The 21,977-nt window shown below is 50.1% G+C and overlaps 2 protein-coding genes across 17 annotated transcripts in view; one reads left to right on the top strand and one right to left on the bottom strand.

Moving 5' to 3' along the window:
• The window catches only part of MKI67 (marker of proliferation Ki-67), a 28,849-nt gene extending 13,238 nt beyond the window's left edge, over positions 1-15,611 (top strand). For all 6 annotated transcript variants that reach the window (XM_078434966.2, XM_078434969.2, XM_078434967.2 and 3 more), the window contains 7 exons: positions 115-433; positions 521-639; positions 746-917; positions 4,309-4,467; positions 5,430-10,735; positions 11,585-12,025; positions 14,309-15,611. In XM_078434966.2, the coding sequence (XP_078291092.2) occupies positions 115-433; positions 521-639; positions 746-917; positions 4,309-4,467; positions 5,430-10,735; positions 11,585-12,025; positions 14,309-14,374 (6,582 nt within the window). In that variant the 3' untranslated portion in view covers positions 14,375-15,611. The remainder of the gene's footprint in view (positions 1-114; positions 434-520; positions 640-745; positions 918-4,308; positions 4,468-5,429; positions 10,736-11,584; positions 12,026-14,308) is intronic.
• Positions 15,612-20,451: 4,840 nt separating this feature from the next.
• PTPRE (protein tyrosine phosphatase receptor type E) overlaps positions 20,452-21,977 on the bottom strand; it is a 162,586-nt gene continuing 161,060 nt past the window's right edge. For 10 of the 11 annotated variants that reach the window (XM_078434965.2, XM_078434964.2, XM_060641199.3 and 7 more), the window contains one exon: positions 20,452-21,794. In XM_078434965.2, coding sequence (XP_078291091.1) covers positions 21,657-21,794 — 138 coding nt within the window. In that variant the 3' untranslated portion in view covers positions 20,452-21,656. The remainder of the gene's footprint in view (positions 21,795-21,977) is intronic. The other variant, XM_081790435.1, reaches the window with a different exon arrangement.

Genomic DNA, 21,977 nt, shown 5'->3' on the forward strand with positions numbered 1-21,977 from the left:
TGGTGCTTCCAGATTGAAACAGCTAAAATTCTTTAACTGGGCAGGGTTTTCACATCCACTACAGAGACTCTGTGTTGGCGGTAAGGTATCTTATGAACATTTAAATCTCGTCAGGACCGTCCTCAACCATCGGGAAAAGAAGATTCTTCCGGACTCCATTTGGAAGTGACCGCACAACCGCAGTTCGCGGGATCTCCAGCTCGAGATCCGACCAGGACTTCTCCAGGTGCCCGTGACCCACGTCGCAGGTCACCCAAGGCGTCCTCGGTCTCTGGCGGCAGCAAATCTCATCACACGGATGTTCCGAAGAGGGGAGGCAGGAAGAGCGGTGGCTTGCTTTCAAAGAGAACCTCCATCGACCGGAGCCAGCATGACATCTTGCAGAGGATTTACTCCAAAAGAAGGAGCGGAGCTTCTGAAGCCAATTTAGTCGGTTAGTGTCATGTTCGCGGATGTCTTACGGTCGGTTTTCTCACTTACGGGGCTTCGGAAACCTTTCAACACGTTTTCCTTCTGACAGTGGCAAAGTCGTGGGCGGACGTAGTGAAACTCGGGGCCAAACAGACCCAGGCTAAAGCGGTCAAACACGGCCCCCAGCGACAGCTGAGCAAAAGGCCAAGAAAAGCAAACACTCCGAAGGTATGAACAGCTCCTTGGCCACGTGCTATGATGTAAGGTCGCGTTGGGTGGGGAGGTACGCGCTGACGTTTTCTTCATCTTGTTACATTTTTTTTTTTTTTTCCAGAAGCCTGTTAGCGGTGTTCACAGTGAGTTTAGTACAGGCCATGCCAACTCTCCTTGTACCATAATAATAGGGAAAGCTCACCTTGAAAAAGTAAATGTGCCTGCCCGGCCCTACAGAATGCTCAACAACTTTGTCATCAACAAGAAGGTGGACTTCAATGAAGATCTGTCAGGTAAAAGCACAACCTCGAGGCTTAGAAACCGTAGCCCTTTGATCCCCCTACACGTGAGAACGTGGACGGATGCCGTAGATGTGTATGGTGGGGAGCAGACGGGAGGATCAACGATCTAGTCAGCTCCTGGGGTTCTGGTGGTTCAAGGAAGAACTTGCTGGGTTGGACGAGAGCCGGACCTCGACCGTATCGGGGGTCGTGAGTCCCGCACGAGGCAGGTATGAGCGGTAAATGCACAGCTTTGCCTCGGATGGCAGCATCCGTGTAGAGTCCTGGAGTCCGCTTCATGGTGAAGAGAGCAGGCTCGCTCTTATAATCGCCCCTCCCCTGCATTTATACTAATCGACCGCCCCGAGGTTGAACAATATTTTACTGCTTCAAGAGTTCCTTCCTTTCCATGACGCTTAACTGTTTCTAGAAATGAAAGCCTGTGAAGAGGCCTTCCCTTAAGCATGAAAAGTTGAACCAGTGTTTCCATTCTCAGTGACGGTGGGATGTGACTTCCTTATGGTTGTCCTAGATTAGCACCAAGACAGGAACCTAGGGCTGGGATTTCACGCTCCATGGTTTGACCGGTGCTTTCTGCCTTCAACACTTTTGGAGGGAGGGGAGACTTGATTCCACCTCCCATTAGATGGGGTCTTTTTTTTTTCTTTTCCTGGCGTAGTTTTTTAAATGTTTTTGTTTGAATGTTTATTTATTTTTGAGAGAGACAGAGACAGAATGCGAGTGGGTTGGGGTAGAGAGAGAGGGAGATACAGAATCTGAAGCAGACTCCAGGTTCCGAGCTGTCAGCACAGAGCCCAACGTGGGGCTTGAACTCACGAGCTGCGAGATCATGACCTGAGCTGAAGTGAGATCGGATGCTCAACCGACTGAGCCACCCAGGCACCCCTATTTCCTGGTGTATTTTAAGATGGAATAGTTCTACTCCTCTGTATAACCCAAATAAAGTCCCCTCTGAGTACTGTCACAATAGGATCACTACACATAGTTTTTTGGGGCACCTGGGGGGCTGTCAGTTAAGCGTCTGACTTTGGCTCGGGTCATGATCTCACGGTTCATGAGTTCGAGCCCCACGTCAGGCTCTGCGCTAACGGCTCAGAGCCTGGAGCCTGCTTCGGATTCTGTGTCTTCCTCTCTCTGCACTTCCCCTGCTTGTGCTCTGTCTCTCAAAAACATGTAAACATTAAAAAAAATACATTTAGCTTAAAAAAAAAAAAATACCTGTAAAATCGCAGAACAATTGTAGCCCATTTTGATAGCAAACTCAATGAGAAAAAAGTTTCGAGTATGTACCACCCAATATGCAATCATACGTACATACGTGTACATTATGTAAATTATGTTCATGTGTGAGGGTTCTAATGTCCTTATGTTACAAAGCATTAAAAACCAATCCTCAGGGGCTCCTGGATGGCTCAGTCGGTTGAGTGTCCGACTTCAGCTCAGGTCACGATCTCGTGGTTCGTGGGTTCGAGCCCCGTGTCGGGCTCTGTGCTCACAGCTCAGAGCCTGGAGCCTACTTTGGATTCTGTGTCTCCCTCTCTCTCTGCCCCTCCCCACCTTGTGCCATTTCTCTGTCTCTCTCAATAATAAACATTAAAACAGGGGCTCCCAGGTGGCTCAGTCGGTAGAGCGTCCAACTTTGGCTCAGGTCACGATCTCGCAGTTCGTGAGTTCGAGCCCCACGTCGGTCTCTGGTGCTGACAGCTCAGAGCCTGGAGCCGGCTTTGGATTCTGTGTCCCCCTCTCTCTCCGCCCCACCCCTGCTTGTGCTCTGTCTCTCTCTGTCTTTCAAAAATAAATAAACATTAAAAAAAATTTTAAAAAAAACACCGATCTTCAAAAATATTTTTAAGATAAAATTAGTAGAAATTTATTTTTATTTTTTTATTTTTTTTTTTTTTGTGACATTGGGAAGTGATTTCTGCCCAGTGATCCAAGCATCTGACATTCTGATAATCTAGAAACCCTTTAAAGTCTTGTATTCTAAATTTCCTTCATTTCAACATTGTTTGCCTTGGTTCTTTGTTTTTCAGATGCTTATGTTTAATTTTTTTTTTTTTTTTTTTTTCAACGTTTATTTATTTTTGGGACAGAGAGAGACAGAGCATGAACGGGGGAGGGACAGAGAGAGAGGGAGACACAGAATCGGAAACAGGCTCCAGGCTCCGAGCCATCAGCCCAGAGCCTGACGCGGGGCTCGAACTCACGGACCGTGAGATCGTGACCTGGCTGAAGTCGGACGCTTAACCGACTGCGCCACCCAGGCACCCCAAAATTAGTAGAAATTTAAATGCTCAGTACTCAGACAGTGGATTTTCCCAACCTCCCCTCCAGACCCCTTCCTAGAGAGTGCAACAATTTCCACCCCTTGGTGTGAGTAAGTTTCATGACAAAACAGCAGTCTGTACTGAAGCCTGGATCCTGGCTCTTTAAGGGGGGCCTGAGTAGCGGCAGGAGGAGGAGACTTTTAAGTGAAATGGCTGGTTCGAGGGCCTCCGGAACAGTCTTCTCAAAGACAGTTTGCAATCAGATGCCAGACCAAGAGAGCATTTTGATCCATTGCTGGCAGGATGAGAGTAAGACGAAAGCGGGATGACGTGAGTGTTCTGGAAAGATCAATCTTCCCTTCAAAGAACTGAATTGTGCTTTTCTTTGAGATGATGTTAATACTACTTTCTGGCGTTAAAAGGAAAACATGGTGATGTCGCCATTTGACAGTACTATCGATGGGCAGTCTTTTTTTTTTTAATTGGGAAGGTTTTATTTGGACATAAGCCCCGGTCTGCCTCAGCTAGGGCTTTTCAAGGCAGCATGAGCGCACCGGGTTTCTGGATGTCTGGCTGGGGGCGCCCGGGGTGGCCTCTGTCTCCCGGCTGGTGGTCAGAATTGGGGCAACGTTGCAAGACTGAGATGTCCCCTTCCCGTATGTGATTTTCTCACCAAGAGGAAAAGCAAAGAAGACGAGATGCCATCGCAACTTCTCATTGCGCTTCTTCACAAATGAGTTTGTTATTTTAAAAAAAATCTTTATTTATGTTTGACCGAGAGAGAGCGTGCGAGCAGGGGAGGGGCAGAAAGAAACGGGGGCAGAGGATCCGAAGCAGGTTCTGCGTGGACGGTAGAGATCCCAGTGCGGGGCTCGAACTCAGAACTCACGAACCGCGAGATCACAACTTGCGTGGCAGTCAGGCGCTTAATCAACTCAGCCACCCAGGCGCCCCAAAATGAGTTCATCATTAATACATGACTGTCTCCAATGAACTCTGGGGAGTGATTCACTGTTCCTTCTCTGCCACTTCCTCTGGGGTCTGTGCAGACTGGCATGGTTGCTGGCATGTATGAGCGATGTGTTCATTGCTTTTCCCATATTTTCGTATACCAGGGTTAACTGAAATGTTCCAGACTCCAGCAGCGAAAGTGAAGCCACAAACAATGAGCCTGCGTCCCAGCGCTTTCTCAGATTCAGAGGACGTTGTCAGAAAAGAGTTTCAAGTACCTGATTCGGGAGAAAAACCTCTGCTATGCATGTCAGAAACTTTTGGTTGGTTTACTTTTGTTTTTTCCTAGCACTTTAATATTTTCAGTAGGAATTGTAGGTGGTATTTTTTTTTTTTTTTTTACAAGAGATACACTATTATTTGTCTATGACGGATACTCCTGAAAAAGTACCATTTCCAGGCTCTCTGTTTTGTTGTTTTTAGGGGAACTTCCTATTCGCAGTTGAACTAACATTGGCATTCAGCGAGTTGCGTAAAAAAGAGTACTTCTTTAATAATTGTAAACTGCCTGTGCACATTTCTGCTTTCTTTATTTAAAGGGGTTGACCAGCAGAGAAGTAGAGTGATCTCTCATCGTAGTTACATAAATTATTGCAACTCAAAATTGCTATAAATAACCCAAAAGAAAGAGAATGTGTATATTTAGTGCTGCGAATCTTCTAGAAGGCCTGTGCCCCAGTGTGAGCCCAAGATGGGATGCTCTTGCACTGAGTACTGGTTACCCAGGGCCTGGCATGAAGGGAACAGCTTTACTATATGAACAGTGCATCCTGTGCTGAAAAGTAGATGTTTCCTGTGCAGTTAGGACCCCACACGTCCTGACGATAAGCCCTGTTATTGTATTAGTGGTTCCCCAGGAGAAATGGCTGTTTGCTTCTCACGTTTGAAGGAAAGAATGTCTGCATTCAGGTGACTGAGACACGGTGCGGTAACCTTCGGGATCCTCTTCTTAAGGAATTTTTTTTCTTTTATCTGATCTCTGTGGATCCTAATCACCTCCTAAGTGTGAACCCGCCGTATATCACCAGGTAACGATATTCTTAGGTGCGTGTGGCTCACGTGCAATACAGATTTATGGCCATGTAAGTAGCCTCATATGCTTAGCCCAGGTGGACAGGAGGCTGAACTATTGGGTTTTACACAATATCTCATAAGGAAAAAATACCAGATTGGCACAACATACTGAACAGAGTAGATTTCTCACGCGTGTTTTTATTTCCTGTAGGAGAGAATGTATTCCCCGTGACTCAGGATGGACCGCAAGAGCCGTCTGATAAAAGCCTTGCGAGCCCTGTCCTCAGACGTCAGAGTATCAGAGTAAATGTGAACATTGAGAAAACTCCGGGATCGGGGGCTCCGAAGGCCACGTCAAGTGCCAACAGGCTTCGAAGGTCCGTGGGGCCCAGAAGTATACAGATGCCAGGAGCAGGGCGCAAGGACGAAGAAGCCAAGATGGACGCTGTGGAGAATGCTCCGGGACGACTTCTGAGGAAGACCCCGCAACGAGAACAGAAACTGGAGGGAGCAGCGAAGGAACAGCAGAGCTATTTTGAAGCGAGTGAGAACGATACTGAACCAAAGGAAAATTCTGAAGAGGTGGTCGCAGTGAGGAGATCGAGAAGATATTCAGAGCAAAACCAGGAACCAGCTGCAGACCTGACCCCCCTCAAAACAGAACCCAAGGAAGACCTGGGAGGCATCCAAGGTCTCCTCCGCACGCCCATTTGTGCGCTGGAACCAAAGGAGGCTGAGAATAAAACCGCAGAAAAGCGCCAGAAATCTTCAAAGTTGGAACTAGCTGGCACGCCAGCCGCAATGAGCGTACAGCTTGAGACCCCTCCCCAGAAAGTGGACCTGGAGGAAGGGCCCCTGGCTCTCGGGAAGCCCATCCAGATGCCGGGAGGAAGCACACACTCACACGGAGAACCTGCAGGTGGTGATAAAAACAGCGGATTGTTTAATAGAACTCCAGAGCAGAAGCTGAGCCCTGCAGAAAAAGTACCTGGAAGCAAGAGGAGGCCAAGAACACCCAAGAAAAAGAATCATTCTCTAGAAGACCTGGCTGGACTCAGAGAGCTCTTTCAAACCCCAAGCCACACAGATAAACCAATGACTGGTGACCAAACCACCAAAGCACCCTGCCAATCTCCACTACCAGGACCAGGCAACACGCCAGCGAGTCAAAAGAGGCGGCTCGAGACCCCTCCCCAGAAAGTGGGCCTGGAGGAAGAGCCCTCTGCTCTCAGGAAGCCCACCCAGATGCCAGGGGAAAGCACAAACTCACACAGAGAACCTGGAGGTGATGATGAAGACATCAACTTGTTTAACAAAACTCCAGGGCAGAAACCAAATCCTGCAGTAACTAAAAGCAAGAGGCGGCCAAGAACACCCAAGAAAAAGGCCCATTCTCTAGAAGACCTGGCTGGACTCAGAGAGCTCTTTCAAACCCCAAGCCACACAGATAAACCAATGACTGGTGACCAAACCACCAAAGCACCCTGCCAATCTCCACTACCAGGACCAGGCAACACGCCAGCGAGTCAAAAGAGGTGGCTCGAGACCCCTCCCCAGAAAGTAAGCCTGGAGGAAGAGCCCTCTGCTCTCAGGAAGCCCACCCAGATGCCAGGGGAAAGCACAAACTCACACAGAGAACCTGGAGGTGATGATGAAGACATCAACTTGTTTAACAAAACTCCAGGGCAGAAACCAAATCCTGCAGTAACTAAAAGCAAGAGGCGGCCAAGAACACCCAAGAAAAAGGCCCATTCTCTAGAAGACCTGGCTGGACTCAGAGAGCTCTTTCAGACCCCAAACCACACAGATAAACCAATGGCTGATGACCCAACTACCAAAGCACCCTGCAAATCTCCCCTAGCAGAACTAGTCAACACACCTGCAAGTCGCAGGAGGCTGTGCAAGACCCCTCTGCAGAAAGTGGACCTAGAGGAAGAAGCCTCGGCTCTCCAGAAGTCCACCCAGATGCCAGGGGAACGCCCACACGAACACAGAGAGCCAGTAGGCGGTGATGAAGACATCGGATTGTTCAAGGAAACCCCAAAGCAGAAACTGGACCCTGCAGAAAATGTAGCTGGAAGCAAGAGGCGGTCAAGAACACCCAAGAAAAAGGTCCAGACCCTAGAAGACCTGGTTGGCCTCAAAGAGCTTTTCCAAACCCCAGAGCACACTCCAGACCCTGTGACTGTTGACCAAACCACCAGAGTTCCCTGCAAATCTCCACAAGCAGAACCAGTCAACACGCCAGCAAGTAGAAATAGGCGGCTCAAGACCCCTCAGAAAGTGGACCTGGAGGAAGAGCCCTCTGCTCTCAGGAAGTCCACCCAGATGTCAAGGGAAAGCCCACACGAACACAGAGAGCCAGTAGGCGGTGATGAAGACATCAGATTGTTCAAGGAAACCCCAAAGCAGGAACTGGACCCTGCAGAAAATGTAGCTGGAAGCAAGAGGCAGCCAAGAACACCCAAGAAAAAGGTCCATTCTCTAGAAGACCTGGATGGACTTAGAGGGCTCTTCCAAACACCAGACCACACAGATAAACCAATGACTGGTGACCAAACTACCAAAGCACCCTGCAAATCTCTGCTAGCAGGACCAGGCAACACGCCAGCGAGTCAAAAGAGGTGGCTCAAGACCCCTCCGCAGAAAGTGGGCCTGGAGGAAAAGCCCTCTTCTCTCAGGAAGCCCACCCAGATGCCAGGGGAAAGCACAAACTCACACAGAGAACCTGGAGGTGATGATGAAGACATCAACTTGTTTAACAAAACTCCAGGGCAGAAACCAAATCCTGCAGTAACTAAAAGCAAGAAGCGGCCAAGAACACCCAAGAAAAAGGCCCATTCTCTAGAAGACCTGGCTGGACTCAGAGAGCTCTTTCAGACCCCAAACCACACAGATAAACCAATGGCTGATGACCCAGCTACCAAAGCACCCTGCAAATCTCCCCTAGCAGAGCTAGTCAACACACCCGCAAGTCGCAGGAGGCTGTGCAAGACCCCTCTGCAGAAAGTGGACCTGGAGGAAGAAGCCTCGGCTCTCCAGAAGTCCACCCAGATGCCAGGGGAACGCCCACATGAACACAGAGAGCCAGTAGGCGGTGATGAAGTCATTGGATTGTTCAAGGAAACCCCAAAGCAGAAACTGGACCCTGCAGAAAATGTAGCTGGAAGCAAGAGGCGTCCAAGAACACCCAAGAAAAAGGTCCAGTCCCTAGAAGACCTGGTTGGCCTCAAAGAGCTTTTCCAAACACCAAGCCACACAGATAAGCCAATGGCCGGTGACCAAACCACCAAAGCACCCTGCCAATCTCCACTACCAGGACCAGGCAACACGCCAGCAAGTAAAAAGAGGCAGCTCGAGACCCCTCCCCAGAAAGTGGGCCTGGAGGAAGAGCCCCCAGCTCTCGGGAAGTCCACCCAGATGCCAGGGGAAAGCCCACACGAACACACAGAATCAGGAGGTGAGGATAAAGACATTAAATTGTTTAACAAAACTCCAGAGCAGAAACTGAAACCTGCAGACAACGTAACTGGAAGCAAGAGGCGGCCAAGAACACCCCAAAAAAAGGTCCAGTCCCTAGAGGACCTGGTTGGCCTCAAAGAGCTTTTCCAAACCCCAGAGCAAACCAAGAAAACAACAGCTGTTGTCAAAACCGCAGTAGTGCCCTGCAAATCTCCGCTAGCAGAAACAGTCAACATACCAACCCACATGAAGACACGGCTCAAGGTAGCTCTGGGGAAGGTCACCATAGAGAATGAGCTCTCAGCTGTCACGAAGCCCACCCACAGGCCAGAGGAAGCCACACGCACACACAGAGAACCAGTAGGGGAAGATGAAGACATCAGATTGTTCAAGGAAACTCCAAAGCAGAAACTGAAACCTGAAGAAGATGTAACTGGAAGCAAGAGGCAGCCAAGAACACCCAAGAAAAAGGTCCAGTCCCTAGAAGACCTGGTTGGTCTCAAAGAGCTTTTCCAAACCCCAGACCCAGGGACTGGTGACCAAACCACCAAAGTTCCCTGTAAATCTCCACGAGCAGAACCAGTCAACACGCCAGCAAGTGGAAAGAGGTGGCTCGAGACCCCTCCCCAGAAAGTGGACCTGGAGGAAGAGCCCTCAGCTCTCAGGAAGCCCACCCGGATGCCAGGGGAAAGCCCACACGAACACAGAGAACCCGGAGGTAAGGATGAAGACATCAACTTGTTTAAGGAAACCCTAAAGCGGAAACTGAACCCTACAGAAAATGTAACTGGAAGCAAAAAGCAGCCAAGAACACCCAGGGGGAACATCCAGTCTGTAGAAGACCTGGTTGGCCTCAAAGAGCTTTTCCAAACACCAAACCACACAGATAAGCCAATGACTGGTGACCAAACCACCAAAGCACCCTGCCAATCTCCACTAGCAGGACCAGGCAACAAGCCAACCAATAGAAGGAGGCGGCTCAAGACCCCTCCCCAGAAAGTGGACCTGGAGGAAGAACCCTCAGCTCTCAGGAAGCCCACCCAGCTGCCAGGGGAAAGCCCACATGAACACAGAGAACCCGTAGGTGGTGATGCAGACATCGGATTATTCAAGGAAACCCCAAAGCCGAAACTGGAGCCTGTGAGAAATGTATCTAGAAGCAAGAGGCGGCCAAGAACACCCAAGAAAAAGGTCCAGTCCTTAGAAGACCTGGCTGGTCTCAAAGAGCTTTTGCAAACCACAGACCCAGTGACTGGTGACCGAACCACCAAAGCACCCTTCCAATCTCCGCTTGCAGGACCAGGCAACAAGCCTACCAATAGAAGGAGGCGGCTCAAGACCCCTCCCCAGAAAGCTGATCTTAAGGAAGAGCCCTCAGCTCTCAGGAAGCCCACCCAAACGCCAGAGGAAAGCACTCACTCGCTCAGAGAATCAGGAGGTGATGATAAAGACGTTAAACTGTTTAATAGAACTGCAAAGCAGAAACTGGGTCCCACAGAAAACGTAACAGGCAGGAAAAATCGGCCAAGAGCACCGAACCCCAACCAACCCTTGGAAGACCTGGCCGGTTTCAGAGAGTCCTTCCCGAGGCCAGATCACACCAAGCAACGGGGTGATGCTGGTAGCATCCAGGGAGCTCCAAAGCAAACACCAGACGGAGGGAAACCTGTGAAACCCCTAGCAAGAGTCCGTAGGGCCCCTCGAGGAAAGCCCGTGGAAGATCTGGCGGGCCACCGAGACCCTGTAAAAACTCGGAGTGAAAGCAGCGTTTCCCCGTCCCCAAAGAGAAAACGAGGAAACGAGGGAGGTGGCCCAGGAACAAAGAGGCTGCGCTCTGTGACACCTGCCCAGGCCACTGCCGAAGAGAAGCCTCCCCTGAAGAAAAGAAGGGGGGCCCCCAGAGAAGGACGTGACCCCCCTGAGCCCCTGACCGCGAAGAGAAAGCTAAGGATTGTAGCGGAAAGGATGGAAGTCCCGGAGGACCTGACCAGCGGCAAGAGGGAAAGCAGGACAGAGGGGCGAGAAGTAGGAAGGACGACGGCCTCTCCACAACAGGTGATGGCAGATGTCACTTAGTCGCTGTATGCCATCTCGGATGGTGTTCTCCATTCGAGGCTCTTATCCGGTATAAACCGTTCATAGCTTGAATCTATATGCGAATATCTTCTCCCAAAGGGGTCTGCATTCAGCACAGTGAATAACTGCAGACAAGTTAAAGAATCCTTTGGGGATTTATAGAGAGAATAGACTTCGTGTGGGAAAATAACAGGTCAAAATTCTTATGACCAGTTTTGACGAGAGTTTCTCAGGAACTGAGTGAGTTATGGTCATCTGCAGAGGTGCGAAAGGTGTCGAGGAAAGGTAGGAGCTCGGTCCTGTGTTGTCCCAGAGCCCATAAGCAGGAGCGCTGGGTGGGCGGGGTATCGGGGTCAGTCTTTACGCGGTTAGAACAATCTGCGTGGCCGTCCGGGTCCCGAGGAGAGCCCACCTGTCACGGTTGTGAGGCAGAGAGTTACTCCTGCATGGACAGTACTTTGTACGTTCCGTTCCAGAAACCCTGACTCTCCTGTCCTGCTTGAGCAAATGATTGCGAAAGGCTTAGGAATTCATTTACTGCCTGGAAAGGGGGCGTTTTTCTAGAATGCCCACGTAATGCTTGTTGTAATCGAATTTCCCATATATGACACTCAGGTGTTGTGAAGGAAATTGAGCCTGGAAATTCATGGTTTGTCAGTAGAGAGGATTTCACCCTGGAATGAAGTGATTGCTGGCCTCTTAAAACAAACGTGAAGTTTTCACATGATTTTTTTTGGAAATTCCCTTTGATTGTTTTCTTCTCTGTGTTGAAGTGTGAGGTTTGTATTACTCATGATTGGCGTGTGGCGGCTGTCTTGCTATTTTTAGGCGATGTCTCTCCGCTCGAGACGGCCAAATAAAACCAAGCTCGAAGAGCAAAGGCCCGAGCCTGTTAAAGCAGCAGAGAAAGTGAAGACAGACAGAAATGACAAGAAGCCCCGGAAGACCTCCCAACAGACGAAGCCACAAAGCCCTGAAGGCAGAGCCAAGAGTTCTACACCTGCGGGCCGAGTCCGTGCAAGCAGAATGTGTCTACGGTCTACAAGACCGAGGAAGGTGCCCTTGCCTGACGTGGCAGAGGAGAAGCAAAGGGAGAAAGGTGTGGGTGTCCACGTGAAGAATCAGGAGGAAGAAGTAACACAACGTTCAGAAGCCATGTCTTTGAGATCCAGAAAAGTTAAGATCCCTCCTGGAGGAAATGCTTTGGAGAGTGAATCCCAACAGCAAGTAACTCGGAGTGCCAAGAGATGTGCTGGAAATGTAAAAAAGGTACGTAACTCACTGGTCTTCTTTCCTTTTTTCTTTTTCTTTTATTTTGAGAGAGAAGGAGCGAGAATGCCAAGCAGGCTTCGAGCTGTCAGTGCAGAGCCCCACACGGGACTTGAACTCACGAACCGTGAGATCATGATTTGAACCCAAATCAAGAGCTGGACGCTTAACCGACTGAGCCACCAGGAGCCCCTGTTTTCCTATTTTCACGAGCAGAGGATATTTCAATCCGATCTTGCCCCATGTTCAAAAACAAACAAACATTACATATAACTTGCTGCCAGGTCCCAGTTACACTAGTGTGGGAAGCATGAGTGTGAACCACGTATTTTGTCATCGTAGTTGTGTTTAGGGGATTCCACTTCAGATAGAAAACTGACATGAAGATCCCATTCAGGAAGAGGAAGCACTTACTGAAGCAGAAGGGTGGTCCTGTCTGGATCTCCTGGGATTTGCTTTGGAAAGCTAGACCGGGTGAAAGTCAAGAGTGTCCATAAGACGAGTGGTACCACGTGCTTGCTAACGTGGCATCACGTTCAGGAGCCCATGAGCCGTCTGTCATTTGGATAAATCCACGGTGCATGGTTAAATTCAGTCGGTGTTCTTCTGGGGAATACTTGATGTTGTTAGTTTAAAAGTAGGGAGGGGGTTCAGTAGCTCCCTGTTTGCGAGTGGTGTAAATTTCTTAGCACACGGTTGGAGATCTCCAGAGGCCGGTGCCGTGGCCGCCCCTCTGATGTGCGTGTGCGAACTTACAGCTTGACCGGCTGGTCTGATTCAGTGCGAGCGGCGAAGGCAGAAGGGGTCTGTTCACCGCGTGTTGGAATGATGGTGACGGTGCCCGCGTACGTCCCCGCCCGGGACGTCACTGGGTGCCCCCGCCATCCTTTGAGCCGTGAGGGAAGAGGGACAGAGCGGGTGTGTGTGGTCAGCAGAAACCGAATGTATCGCCCCCAGCCCCTGATTAGCTGGTAGAGAGCCCATTCTACTGTCCTCTGCGGTGTGGGTGTCCACCATGACACTTTGCCGATACTCCGGTCATCGGACGGCCATCTGCGCTGGAGTAAGGTGATACCTTCAGTCATCGTTCAAGGGGTTCAGGGCGCGTGCATTCAAACTGAGCCTTTGGCTTTTTTAATTCTTGCCTTTTGTTCTCCTGACCCTTCCCTCCCTTCAGGTGTTAAAGACCACTTGGTAAGGGGGACCCCTGGGTGGCTCAGTCCGTTAAGCGGCCCGACTGTTGGTTTCAGCTCAGGTCATGATCTCACGGTTCGTAGGTTCGAGCCCTAAATCGGGCTCCACGCTGACGGTGCGGAGCCCGCTTGGGATTCTCTCTCTCTCTGTTTCTCTGCCCCTCCCCTGCTTGCGTTCTCTCTCTCAAAATAAATACACTTAATAAATAAATAAATATCACTTGGTAAAGTCACTGGTGGGGTCTGCTTCCGAAGTATCCTCAACATGACATACTTTTTCTGAGGGGCTGTTGGGTTGGGGGACAGCGTAAAGTAGGAGCAGACACCCGACTTGGTTCTGAAAAGGCAGATCGTCCTTTGTTTTATCTCGCTGTCCAGAGGGCTGAGCCTCCTCTCGGCTCCTTCTGGAGCACACACAGCGGGCGGTCTCCGGTCACACGCGCTGAGTGTGGAGAGATTGTGCACCTCACACCAGAGATGAGTTAGAAAACCCAAAAGATTTTGTCCTGTTGATAAATTTGAATTCACTTTTTTGAGTGGCTTTTTTTTTTCTTAAGTTTATTTATTCATTTATTTCGAGAGAGAGAGAGAGCGCGCGCAGGCAGGGAGGGGCAGAGAGAGAGCGAGAGAGAGAATCCCAAGCAGGCTCCACGCTGTCAGCACAGAGCCCAACACGGGGCTTTAATTCACGAATCGTGAGATCATGACCTGAGCTGAAACCAAGAGTCGGACGCTTAACCGGCTGAGCCACCAGGAGCCCCTTGAGTGGTATTTTTTTTTTTTTAATTAGTGAAAATGTGTGTATTTGCGTGGCAGTTTTCTTTCTTTTTTTTATTACTGTCTGAACTTAAAAACAGGTTACAGAGCTTCCTGTTTAAATCTAAAAAAACAGATAGTAAAAACATTTTAAAGGACAAAAGCAACGTTCACGGGTTACCTCCTAAAACTCATTTCCAACCTTAAAATTAATTTCCTAGAACTCCAGGCGTGCATCACACCTAATCAGGCTTTGGGATTTTGCAGAGTGGGGTTGGTTACAAAAATTGTTCTCTTCAATTACTTAAGAGTTCTATTTTTTCTTTCCAAACAGGATGAGGACAATGCGTGCATCAAGAAAATAAGAACCAGAAGTCGTCGGGACAATGAAGATGTTTAGCTAAGACGTTTAAAAGGGCTGGGGGGAAGCGATACATTCCATTTAGTGATATGTTGTAGTAGCATATTTGGGTCAATTTAAAAGGGAGTTGTGTAAATAATGTTATTCGGGTGTTTAAGAAATCTTAGAATTTTCTATCTCCAGATGGCTTATTCACAGAGGCCTCGTGGAGGTCATGGAGAAGACTATCCACCATCACTCACAGAGTGATAAAAACGTAAACCTTGGGTTGGGGCGGGTGGGGGGCTTGGGACCTAGAAATGGCTTTCACCTTGGCAAAACGAGGCCCTGAAGTTTATGACCCGTCCGTCCTTGTCAGCCGTGTATGCCAGCACGTGCCGCACGGCTCTGTAAATGCTTCGCGTGGTCTGGGTCCCACATCAGAATGTGAAAGCAGGGGCTTCTGTCTCTGTGTCCCCAACACTGGGCAGGCACTCAGGAAACGTTAGGGAATGGGCAGATTCGAATGGATTAATGAGACGTGTCAGATATTTCTTTACAATGGGGGAGGCATTTGGCCCCGCTCGCCACGGCTCTTGGCCAGCTGCACAGGACAGCCCTCTCCTCGGTGTCCCCAGCACTGGAGGGAATACAAGTGCGACCTGGAGGAAGCTGGTGGCCCCACCTTCAAGATGGAAGGGGTCACTGAATTTAAGGACCGACTGGGAGGGGGCCTGCCTTCTTCGCTTGAAGAATATTCGTCTCACCTGGGACTGCTCACATCTGATAAGGCCTCCACCCCGAGCCTCAGGGCCGTCGGCCAGGGCGCCCCTCGTCCTTGAACAGTGCGGCCTCTTCCGGCTACTCGTGCTTTCTGTCCCGTCTTTTCCCTTTTCCCAACCTTCTGGATCTGCGCCTGCCTGTGCCTTCTCAGACCGCACCTGTCGGCCTGCCTTAGGGCCCCGCACGCCACCTTGTCCAGAAAACAGCACAAACCCTCCTCCTAAGGAACGGCCGTGATTCCCGGGCTGTCCTCAGACCCAGGCCGCTGGGCATTTCCACCTTCTCGTGTTCTACTTTGTCTCTTTCCTCTTTCTGTGTCCCCTAAGTTAGAAGGTAGCACATCCTCCCTCCGGTCACCTGTCTGAGTCTTCCCCACTCGTCCAGCCGTGTCGAGGCGAGGATGGGACACAAGACAGGGTAGCTGTCCCCCACGGCGTCCCTGTCTGTCCATTCTTCTGTCATTGTGTCTGGCGTGGAGCCAGGTTCACATAATAAAAAATGTTTGCTGAATGAATGCATGAATCTAGGCGTGTCTCTGGGTCACTGGGAGTTGTCTTTGCCGTTGTGGCTGCCGTAAGAACACTCTGAACAGTGTCCAAAATCGCACGGAAGAGTGACAGCTTGGGGAGGGCGGTAGGTTGGAGCGGGGGTAGGGGGACATCCGAGAGTCCACAGACCAGGTGATGGTTGAACTGGGCCAGAAAGGGGTGGAATCTCGGGGAGCAGAAGAAGGGAGAGTAGTTTAGGAAGGGCAGCTCTTTTTTTTTTTCAGAAAAGGCACTTTTTTTTGAAGGTGCGAGTCATAAATGTGTCATTTAGGTAGCAAAACACAAGGAAATGTAAAATAATAGGATTTTCCTATGATTAAGTTGTTCTGCCGACACTTCAGATTTCGTAGTAATTATGAACCTCGCACGTAGAAAAATTTCAATTAGCCATATGCCTGGGGAATGGAATATACTGGTTAATTAAAAACCCCTTTAGGGTTCAATTCTAACCAAAAATCTCACTGCAATATATCAGATTTCCTCACCTTCGTAAGGGTACAGTATTTTAAGAGCACAGTAAGGGTGGTTTTCATTTTACCGTAAATGCTGCGTTAGAAAAGCTCATTCAAACAAGTGTTTGATTAAACATGTCCGCAGGACACAGGTTTCGCTTAGCATTTAAGCATCAGACAAACATTAACCAGCTAGGCCAACTCTGTTTGAAAACAGGGTTGCAAGAAATAAATACCTACTTGCTGTGTGGTTTGGTGACTTCTCTGGGCCTCGGATTCCAAATGAGTAACATCCATCTGACAGAAAGTTCTCGATGAACAGAAAGTACTTTTTTTTTTTTTTTTTGCCTCCAAGCTTCTGCGTGATCTGCCTGCCAATCTCTCTTTGCCTTTCTTTTAGGTTTTTAAATTTATTTTGAGAGACAGACAGAGCACAGGCAGAGGAGGGCTGGGGGGGCGGGGGGGAGAGAATCTCAAGCAGACTCCACACTGTCAGCGTGGAGCCCGATGGGAGGCTTGAGCTCACGAACTGTGATGTGACCTGAGCTGAAATCCATCAGGTGCTTGGGGCACCTGGGTGGCTCGGTCAGTTAGGCATCGGACTTCAGCTGCTTCAGATTCTGGGTCTCTCTCTTTCTGCCCCACCCCTGCTGTCTTTCAAAATAAATACACAATAATAAAAAAAAAAGTCGGACGCTTAACCGACTGAACCTCCCAGGTACGCCGCTCTTTGACCTCCTTTACTCGAGTTTTGTACCAGCCAGCTTTTGACTTCCTTAGGCAAGACCCTTCCACACATACACCCTCCTACACACACTCCTACAACCATATGCTACACGTGCATGTGCACACACACACACACACACACCACTTGTCCCCACCTCCTTCCTGCCTCACAAATGATTTCCTCCAGTCCTGAGCTCAGCTGTGGTGAGGCTCCCTCAAAGAAGCCTGGGTCACCCCTTTCCCAGGCCGGGTTGGGTCCCCGTTTCTTGCTCTGGGGTCATCCTGTGCTAACTTGTGACACGCCGTTCTGTGGAAACTGGAACATTGACTGAGAGCGGGCCTCCTGTCCCAGGACAAAGCTGTGGCCTTCCGTGAAGGGCAGACCGGGTATTTACCATCGCCACGTGTCAGTAGTGACCCCAGGCAGAGGAGGTACCCAGCCGGGTATCCTTGAAATGAAATTTTAAAACCCAGGGGATTTTTATTAAAGGGAGAAAAGGAAAAAGGGGGAAAAGAAAAAAAAAGGCAAACTCAGGAGCCAAGAGGGGGGAGCAGCAGACCGGGGCTGAGTCAGAAGGCCTGTTCTTCTAGACTGTCTCCATTTCTACAGCTCTGACATGAAGGGACGGTTTTCCTCCTGGCCCGTGAGCCATCACGTTAACTCTGGGAGCGGCCCTCACGTGTAGGGGGAGGGGACTCCTGGAAACCCTAGTCATATATCTGATCAGTCTGGGCACGAGTTGTGTCCAGGGACAAGGACTTGACCCAGGGCCACCAGAGATGGCCAGGAAGGCTGAGGTTGCTCAGTCTCTTATCTGGCTGCCCAAATAGGTCCTGGATCCTGGGAGAGAATGTGTGGGCAGGTCTTGGAGATAGGGGCCAGGGGTGAGTGGGATTGTCCCCGGGAGGAGGTTTTCTGTCGGGAGGTAAAGTCAGGTGTCTGGGTGTGTCTGGAATCTATCACCACGTGGAGGGGCTGAGGAAGGAAGGGAGGGAAGGCCTCCCTCAATCCTACACACAGATCAGGACGGAATCTAGGCTGTCACTGCCTGGCCCCTCACCTGGCCCAGGCATCCCGGGTTGTCGTGGAAAGACTCCTTCGCAAATGTCAACTCCATAAATTCTACCTCTTCACTAAAAATGATTTAAGATATGTGGCTGGGATCCCAGGTTTTGCTGGGCTTTCTAGAAGCTTCCTCTAGATGCGCTGCTGGAGTCATCTTCTAGGAAACAGATCTGGTATTCCAGCCGCAGTTCCCGGGACCCCGATTCCAGTGCTATGCAGATGGCCCAGGCCCCCGACGTGCCTCCAGGACATGGTCCCAGTCTTCCCCCTCTCGGTGCCACCAGCACGAAGGGCCATGCTGGCACAGAGCGTTCAACAATCTGTAAACTGGGATTGCATGAATGTTGCTGTTTACAAAGGAACAAGATGCCCATGACTTGTTCCCATGAAGCCCCTACTTGTGTCTACGTTCCTGGGTCCCAGGAATGAAGGCTCGATTTGATCCGTTTATTGGCTATCGCCATGCAAGAGCCACAGAGGGCCCTGCTGTGGGCAGCCCCGCCTTGTGCTCATCAACCCAATCTAGAAGCTGGCGAGCCCCAAAGCTTCCTGGACAAGGGGCTTTAACAGCCAGCACTGACAATCTTTTATCAAGCATGGAAGGGAAATATTCGTAGTAAGAATAACAAAGCGTTAGTGTCCGTGCTATAAAAAGAATCACCGAGGAATCAACAATAGATTGAGGAAATAAACCAATGAGGAAAAGCCAAATGACACAACTTGGAAAATGGATAAAAAATATGAATTGGAATTTGACAGTAAATTTCATATATTAAAAAAATAAATAAATAAAAATATGAATTGGTGATTCGCAGATGAAATATAAATACTAAAAGCATGAAGAGATGCTCAACCCAGTAGAAGTTAGGGAGATGCAAATTGAGATGACGTATTTTTTTTTTTTTTTTTGGCCTCTCAGTTTTGCACAAATGAAAGGGATCTGCTAACACCCAGGGTTAGTGGCGTGTCGGGAAACGGGCACCCCCCGCACCGTGGGCGGTGAGGCGCTGGGGCACTTCTCGGCGGTGGCGAATTGGCAATTCCTATTTCTATCGCACGTGCATTTGCCCTTCGCCCCGGAAACTCCACTTCCAGAAAGCTCTCCCGGAGAAGCGCTTTGCAGCTGAAACGCACACGTGTGCAAGCGTTTTCCTCGGAAAACGACGCGGGGACGCCGTGAGCCGATGCCCACCGTGGAGGAACGGCCACCAGAGCTCGTTAGGTTTGGAGAGGGCCAAGCAGCCCTCGGAGACCGGATGAGGAAGGTGTTCAAGTGCCGACTCGCCCGGATGCCGAGACAGACCTTCGGGCAAACAGGCAATTCACACAACGGCACACCGGTGGCATATATGTCGTCACGGCAAAGACGCCAAGTTTCCATGTATTAATGTCTCAAACATTCAGATGCAGCTCACCGTTGAGCCCTCCGCTGCTAACAGGTGCATTCCTGACCCACACCATTCAGTCCCAGGGAGGTGCTAACCTGCCTCGGAGGTCGTTCAACCCGCCTGTCTGTCCGAGGTCGCTCGCACCTGGTGTCTTGTTCGAAATGTTTCCATTTGATGGGGGGCGGGGGCGGGGGCGGGGGGTTTCCTCTACGGCAGGCCTGGCGCATCTTCCCTTCCTGAGGCTGTGGGCTCCGGCAGGTTGGCTGAGCCACCTGGTCCCTGGTTGGCTGGTTGATGCCCATCTTTGAACCCCCCCACCCTCCCCCAAACCTCCTTTCTTCCATCCGTCCTCCCCTGTCTGCTCTCTCCCTTCTGTGGTTCCCCTCTCCCCAGTGGAAGGGTCCTGCTGTACCTAGCACTGCTAAGGGGCGTGCAGACAGACAGACAGACCCATAAGGAACCGCCAGTAATTAAGCAGTCCGTACGAGCATGTGGCATTTCACAGCAGGTGACATTTTTCAGAGGGAGGAGGGGAGAGGAGAATAAAAGCTTACGAAATCATCCATTTTAACAAATACAACAAGCCTCATAAGATGTATTAAATAAATGCAACCACTAATAACAAGCGTGTGTTTACACTCCACGTGAGGCCTGAAATATCTCGCGGGTGGGTCCGGAAAGGGGGTGGAGGCGGAAGGAGCACAGAGGCAGAGTTGGGGGGTGAGCAGAGACACGCAGATGTGCGAAGGGAGGCCTGACAGGGTTTCCGATTTTAGGAGGGAAATCAGCGTCGGAAGGACTTTGTGACTCCGCCTGGCCGCAGACTTGACGCGGTCTGTCATCTTCCTTGGGGACTCCAAGAAACCACCGCTCAGAGCTCAGATCCCTGTCTGGACTCCAGGAGGAGCACGGCTCCCAGAAGGGCGAGTTGTTAGTCTGTGCTGCACGCACGGCTCACGCCTACTGAGGAGCAGCGGGGAGCTGGGGCCACCCCCGGCCGGCCACTGTGCCCACGGTCGGGGCTGCTTCCAAGCCAGGGCGGAGCTACATTTTAGAAGTCCTAAATTAATGGTCTACATGAATCGATGTCTACCTCCTAATGAATGTCTTGTCTAAAAGGACATAAGGCACAGGAATACAATGAAGAGATTTCATGGAAGAACGAGACGCAGGCTGGAAGTCAAAGTAAAGATTTATCCTTGCATCAGACTGTTTTAGATCTTGCAATTTGCATATACAAAGAATTCAGCAACATTCACTGGCATTATAATCAGAGCAAGATCAAATTACAGATGTAATAAAAGAAACTATGATAGTTGAAACGGGGACTACAGATGTATATTATAAAGATTGCACATAAATTAAACACGATTTAGTTAAACAAAAGTATCAGGAACCACACATCTTAAAAATCACATGGGCATGTCTTCGAATGCTGAAACAGACGTGTCAGGCTCATTTAAAAAAGTTTTTAAAAACACATAAAAATACCTTTCAAAACACTGGTATGCATTCTTCATTCGTCTAGCACATGGAGAGAAACAGTAGAGTGAGTCACACAGTGACCGTACAGCTTGTCGATCAGAACGGTAGGCTCCTAATCGCTATTTGGCATTTGGATGCAGCCTCATGTGACACACAAAAACGTGAAGGTAAGAATGGCCTCGTCAGCCCCGTCAGCGGGGCGCTGTCATGTCCATGGACCTTCTTTGACAGAGGGGGAAGGAGAGGTCAGCTTTCCCGGTTGCACAGAGAGGGTAGCGCGTCCCCAAAGGGATTGTTTGGACTGGGTGGGTCGGGGGGGGGGGCCTGGGCAGAGGCCAGGAGGCTGCAATTCCCAGGCCCCTAGAAAGGCAAGTACTGCCCTCGACTGGGGACAGGGGTCCTGTGCCCAAGGGGTCGCGGCTTCTGCCTTGTTTCCAGAGGCGGAAGGACCAAAGCCGGTGCCAGGATGCCTGCAGCGGACACAGGGAGACAGAACAACGCACAAACGGGGCACTTTCCCGAGGGCACCCCTGGTAAGTTCGACCTGAATCGCCACACAAGAGATGCCAGGTAGACCACTGAGGGCCCGACAGCTTCTCATGAGGGCTCCTGAATTAGACCCAAGTCCATTCCCTTGACTTTGACCCTGAATCCTCGGGTACATTACAAATCACTTTCATCACCACGTAGCCAGCTCGGTTTCTAGGGTTTGGTGCCAAATGAAAAGCTTGGTTCTCTCTCTTCTCCTTCAGTCACAGAAAGGCTTTGGTGGGGGGGGGGGGTTCTGACAATGAAAACATATGGGACCAGCTGGTGCGTCTTGCAGAGCTGCCTCCATTTTCCTCTTCGACCCGAACGTATCCTCATGGTCGCGGGAAGGACGGAAGGATGTATTCAGCACTGTGTGTGCCCAGGGATGCGGCTGGCGGCGGCGGCATCGGTCACAAAGTTGTGCTCTCGCCCTTCCGGCTGGCACCCCTTCTGCCATGGAGTGGAGCTCAGAGGAGCCACGGAGACTTGATCACCGTGAGGCTATCGTTAGTATGCAAGAAACCCTGGGGTCACATTATGCACACCAGAAACAGACACGGGATGAACAGTGCAATAGGAAGGTGCAGTCACTTCTCGGTGGAAATGTCAAATAAGGCCTTTATATTTCTTTTTAAAAGCAAAAAAACCCACTGTACCCCAAATGCACATCTTAAGTGCTTTTAG

The sequence above is a fragment of the Panthera onca genome, chromosome D2 (assembly GCF_046562875.1).
Source record: "Panthera onca isolate mPanOnc1 chromosome D2, mPanOnc1 haplotype 2, whole genome shotgun sequence".
In the NCBI taxonomy this organism is placed as follows: Eukaryota; Metazoa; Chordata; class Mammalia; order Carnivora; family Felidae; genus Panthera; species Panthera onca.